The sequence below is a fragment of the Leptosomus discolor genome, chromosome 3, assembly GCF_034619465.1.
Source record: "Leptosomus discolor isolate bLepDis1 chromosome 3, bLepDis1.hap2, whole genome shotgun sequence".
Classification (NCBI taxonomy): domain Eukaryota; kingdom Metazoa; phylum Chordata; class Aves; order Leptosomiformes; family Leptosomidae; genus Leptosomus; species Leptosomus discolor.
The window spans coordinates 20,300,780-20,306,779 of NC_141393.1; the positions used below are offsets into that span (position 1 = coordinate 20,300,780).

Sequence of the window (6,000 nt, forward strand, 5' to 3'; positions counted from 1 at the left end):
GAGTGGTTTAGATATTAGTTTATTCAACTCTTATTAAGCTACTAATATCAATTATGAGTAATTCTTTATATCTTATGTTTGAGCTATTGTATATCAAAATACAAATCAGATTAATTTACTTTTAGGGTACCTGACTTTAGATCTTGTGAACATCCAAAAACACTCTGCCTGTATAACTCAGTTTCATTTCTGCAGATATCCTTTGCTAATTCTCTCCTTGACCTGCTTTCTCTTCCTTTTTTATTTCCCCAAGCAGAACTGGTTGGAAAACTTTCAAAATGTAAGTGAAAACCAAAGATTTTTCTGAGATGCAAAATGCTGTTCATTTCCTGACCAGTTCCACCATAGATGCCTTTCTTCTGAAGTGTATTGGTATTTCCTTTCGTCCCTTTTTTTTTTTTTTTTTTTTTTTAAGTGATTTCTTTCTAGCACCTTTCTGTGGACTTCTGGTTTTCTTTGTCATCATCCCTATTTACAGTCACTCCCTGTGGGATGCTAACCCCATAGCAGTACATCTTCCTCTGGGGCATTGCTTCTGTAATCCCCAGACCTGCCTTTCTGGTTTTATGCATTTTTGAAAGGACTGGGATCTGAAGCGAGTCCCATGGGCAAAGCTTTTGAATCCAAATTATAGCCCCTTTCTGTAAAAGCAAACACTAGAGGCTCAAGAGCAGGGCAAATCAGGGATGTCTTTTTGGCACATGGTTGCTCTGCTCCATGGAACTGTAGCTTTCCTTTTATTAATAGTCTCTCAGTATAAACTAAGAAATAGGAGTAGATCTAATAATATGAAAATGGGTAGCTTGATTTAAATCCCATCTGTTAGAAGCCTTGTTCACTAATCACCTAGTCAGGAGGAATCACATTTGAGTTCCCACCTGTTCTGTCCTGTGTTTGTTTCCTTGGAGCAAGAATTTATTGCTATTTTTTAATGGAAAATTAGTAGCATATGATTTTTATTGAGCCACATTGCTCTGACTATTAGCTGCCTAGTAAAATCAAGTAACTTTAATTTTATGCTAATTTATGATAATTTTTAACATCTTTAAATGTAAATTTACCCTAAAAGTGAAGAATCTGTCATTTAAAATGCATCACATGCTTCCTCGTAATGACTGATCTTAAGGAGTTGGTTATAAATTCACCTTACAACTAGTTCACTATGGATGATTTCTTCTTTTAAGCATTCGGCATTCTTTAATGACAACCCCTGCAGTGGCAAACCATCACAGAGTAAATGCAGCTGGCTGCACAATCATGAATGACATTGCATTTACTTATTAATAATTGAAGGAGCTTTGTGTATTCCTTCTGGGTTTTGTATATAATTTATGGCTCATAAAGCTACTTGAAAATCTAGGGGAAAATAATTTTGTTGAGCAAAAGAGGTTGGCAAGAGGCCTTTGTTGCTAATAACTGGGCCTTCTATTATATACATTTCTGTGAAAATACTGTAAATAAGAACATTTGGAATGACTGATTAATTTGCTACCTTCTAGCATTGTCCTGTCACTGTTTCACAAAAGCCTGTTTCTTATTTCAGTAAGCTCTACAGACAAGAGCATTTAGATGAATAGGCACTGTGGAGTTATATACTACTCTCTTATTTTCCACCTTTCAGCCTTACCTTTCAGAAATGGATAATACTCTGCTGTTTCTTCTATAAAGAACCCAGACATGAGGTTCTTCCCTGAAACCTAAAGCACTTTCCCATTTTTTAAGTAGAAGAGCAGTAATGCTCTGGACTTCCCACTGTGCCATTCCTCTTAAGAAATATCTATGTTCAACGTGTGCATTTAAGGAAAGATTTTAATCCAACACTGCTGTGAGTGTGCAAAAGCACTCTAGTGATAGCATGAAGATGGCAAGAGTAGATTTTTAAAGCAGTTTATCATGTGATAGTTTAAACAGTCTTGCTTGTTTGTTGCGTTTTTTTTTAACTGATAGAGGGGTTCAAGGCTCATGAACTGGCAGGTGGCAATGACGATGCCTTTACTCAATGATGAGCATCCTCCTCTGCTCTTTTTCAGCAGGAATTAAGCACTGCACAGGGTCAGTCCGCTTTTTAACAGACTTGCAAGCATTGTAATCTGTATTGTAAAGTTAGTGGCGGTGCTTTAATACTTTCCAGCACAGAAAGGAAGAGTTAGTTTTTAAATTTATTGTGTTGTAGTAGTTCCCACAGCACCGAGTACCATAAAACCAAAGGGGAAAATTACAACTTCTAGAGCAAAACCAGATGGGGTTTTTTCTACTGTTTGTTTTTAAACACATTGTAGTATTTTGTTGGCAGCTAGTGGCTTCAGATTGTATTGCTTTAAAGATTATTCATAAACTGATCATGATCAGAAATGTAACTGGACCTGGGTTTTATACTCAGTTGCTCCTTCTGTTGGAAGGAGTCCTGAATGGAAGCTGTGCTACTTCCAGGTGAAACATCTCCTACCCTTGGAATGCTAAAGCTGGAAAAAGAGTCTTTGAGAGGAGGTGAAGAAGTACTCCAGAAAGCTAGTATTCCCCACGTTTTTGATAGTATTGTTTTATATAGGAAAGGGGAGAGGATATTATTGCAACTCATCAGAGTTTATTTAATATCCAGTACATAAAATAATGGGGTTTTTTTCTCTTTAGTTTTTTTTGGAAGTGTAAACTATTAGTTGAAACATAAATCAGGACTGTTCAGACATCGTTTATTTGTAACCATCCCCTACTTGCTCCTGCCTCTTGTGCTGTTATGTTGACTTCTTTTTTACGTGTTGAGTACAATCCACAAGCGACTTGAGTCAGGCTTTGAAACCAGCTTGCATGGACATTACTTTGATAGTCATAATTTCAGATTATCTGTTGGTTGGCTTTACCATCTTTTGCACTGAAGCAGTATCACATCTCTGTGCCTTCTAAGACTGCTTCAATTTGTTTTTACAGGAATGGAATAACAAACTGCCGGATGCGGACAGAAAGCGAACAGTCCTGTGGCTCTCCAGTTGTTAGCGGTGACCCAAAGGAGGATCACAACTACAGCAGTGCCAAATCTTCCAACCACAGGAGCACGTCACCTGCTAGTGACTCCATTTCCTCTTCCTCTGCTGATGACCAGTATGAATTTGCAACTAAAGGTAGCCAAGACAGCAGTGAAGGAAGCGAAGTTAGCTTCCAGAGCCACGAGAGCCATAGTGAAACAGAAGAGGAGGACAAAAAGCAAAATCGGAAGGAGACCAAGGATTCTTTAGCTGACAGTGGGTATGCATCCCAGCACAAGAAAAGGCAACATTTAATGAAGGTGAAAAAAGTACCAAGTGACACACTGCCTCTTAAAAAGAGACGTACGGAAAAGCCCCCTGAGAGTGACGATGAGGAGATGAAAGAAGCAGCAGGATCGCTCCTGCATTTAGCAGGAATTCGATCCTGTTTGAACAACATCACCAATCGGACGGCAAAGGGGCAGAAAGAGCAAAAGGAAACCACAAAAAATTAGAACAAATCAATGATTTGTTTGAACTTACAAAGTTTTGTTTCAGCACGTCAGGTGAATTCTAATGATTTGTGGCAATATCAGCAATTTTTTCCTTTTTGTTTTTCTTTCTGTTTGTTTTTGTTTCTTTCTTTCTTTTTCTTTTTTTTTTTTTTTTGGACCCTTAAGATTTTTATTTTTAAAGGAGATTGAAGCCATAGAACTCATACTGACACTCAGCTAATTTACAAAAGCTTTTCATTACCTGAAGACAAAAAGTTAACACAAAAAAAAAAAAAAGCCAAAATCACCATTGCTTTCTCCGGCTTGTCAAAAATGCATGGTTGAGTACACAGTGACATCAACGTTAATGTGATGGGAGTAAAATTGGGCACTTCGAAATCCCGCTTATACTAGAAGAGCTGTGCATAATTTAGTAATCATTCAGGCCTGGCCCTTAAGAATTTTTTTTAATGGCCTTACGATTGGGTTAGAAGTGAATGTGAATAAAGAGATTTGGGGGAAAGAGGAGGCATGTACTTCTCAACACCAAACCAAGAACCATCTAGTGGCACGTGGATACGTTGTGCCATAGAAGTCTTTGGACAGCCACTGGTGGCAACTGCGCAAACCGTAATGCACTTTTAGTGCTTCACGTACTAGATGTGGCTCATAATGTGAAGACTGATAACTTGAAGTTTGGGAAAATTTGAACTATGTATGCAATGGGTTACAGTGAAATAAGGAGAAGAAATGGGGGGGGGGGTCACTGTTAGTAGCATCGTTAATCATTGAATTCTGTCTTCTATATTAAATTAAAAGAATGTTCAAAAAGCCATAAGCCCGAAGATTGGCACTGTGTGCAAAAAGTAATAGTAATAGGGAAAAACAAGCTATGTCTTCTAAACTGCCTGAGTGAAAAGCAATCAAGTCTAAGAAATTACAATAGATAATTAAGGAAGGAAATACATCAGGATCTTTTCTGCAGATCAAATCCTTGATCTAACTGGGGAAAAAAAGCTACAAAACCTGCCAATAGTAGTATTCTGTATTTAAAAGGAAAGCATATTGGTGAACAATAAAATTCCGAAGTTCAACAAAAGAGCTCCTACGCTGCCCTCAGAAATGGGTGTGCAGTTACCGTCAGTCAGGATTCATCTGTGCAAAAATGACAACATATTTCCAGATTCAACCCGCGTAGCCAGCAGAAGAAATTTGATCCACATTGCATGGATTCCTTTTGGGGGAGGGGCAGAATACAAAAAGCAAACAATTTTTTTTTTATTCAAAGATGACAAAGTTCTTGTAAGGTAAATAATGTATTTAGCATGAAGCATGAATTATTTTCATATAAATATAGAAAATAGAGAAAAAGGCTATGCCTCTAATTTTTAAGCCCTTAGGCTTAGAGTTTGTTTTTTGGGGTTTTATTTTTTTGTTTGTTTTGTTTTTGTTTTTGTTTTGGTTCTTTTTTGTTGTTGTTGGGGTTTTTTTGAAGCAGGTGTTTAAGGTTTAACCTTCTTCAGGGACAAACACTGACTGTTGGGGAACTTACTCTGCAATATTAAAAAATAAAATCTTCATGCTCTGGTAGGGCTTGGATGGTTGAATTATACTGCCTTGTCTGCACATTCAGCCCCCCTCTCCCTACTTCTGTTTAAAAAAAAAAAAAAAAAAAAAAGAAAAAAGAAAAAGTGTGTCCTTTCTTCGTCTGTACATGTGTAACATGACGCAATAATCTGAGGGCAAATTTAGTAGTGAGTGTGTATGACAGAATCAAGAGAATAATGGGAGGTTAATTGAGGAAAACTCTCTGATTTGATTCAGGAATAAGTAGACAAGAAAATAGCTTTGCTAATTTGCCATGAGAAAATGAAGTTAGTAAAGAGCCTTACTGAGGTGCCCAGAGAAAAATGAAGTGTTACAGAGAGTGTGATTCAGGTATAATGCTACTCTCCTGGTAATGATGACTCTTAGATTGGAGATCCCTACAGCAGAGGGAAGCTGCGAAATAAATAAGAGAGTGTCTCTCAGCTGGATTCATGAGTTTGGCATGAAAAATTCTATACTTAGAAATATCCTAGAAGCAAGAAGGAAATCCTGGGAACCAACCACTTAATAGAACAAAATGGTCTGTTTCTTCAAAATAATTTAGGTTTATAGTTATCCCTAACAACTGTTTCAGGCAGCAGTTTCACCAAGACAGGTCTAGTTTATGAAGAGTGAGTTAGAGAAGGGTTTCACTTCCCCCTCAGTGGAGTGAACTAAAAAGAGTATGTGCAGATGCTCGTGGTGTGTGTTCAGTTAGGAAGTGGAGGGACTGAAGGGCAGGCTGGGCTGGACCTGTTCCTGTGCTCCGCAAGCACTTGGTCATGTGAAGAACAGGGCCACACACAGCAAAATGGTGCCTCTCCTCCCGTCTCGACCAGTGTGTCCTGGGATCCAGGAGCCGCCTGACAGCTGCTGGAGCCCAGCACAGCTGCCAGCTATGCAGAGAAGGAAGGAGAGAGCCAAGGATGGTGCAAGGAACAGCTCTGCGCTCCCCTCAG

At 38.4% G+C, this 6,000-nt stretch overlaps 1 protein-coding gene across 4 annotated transcripts in view; it reads left to right on the forward strand.

Moving 5' to 3' along the window:
* FOXN3 (forkhead box N3) overlaps positions 1 to 5,044 on the forward strand; it is a 209,868-nt gene extending 204,824 nt beyond the window's left edge. For 3 of the 4 annotated variants that reach the window (XM_086462223.1, XM_086462225.1, XM_086462227.1), the window contains one exon: positions 2,926 to 5,044. In XM_086462223.1, the coding sequence (XP_086318349.1) occupies positions 2,926 to 3,475 (550 nt within the window). In that variant the 3' untranslated portion in view covers positions 3,476 to 5,044. Of the gene's footprint in view, positions 1 to 256; positions 281 to 2,925 lie in introns of all 4 variants that reach the window. The other variant, XM_086462224.1, reaches the window with a different exon arrangement.
* The last annotated feature ends 956 nt before the right edge of the window (positions 5,045 to 6,000 follow it).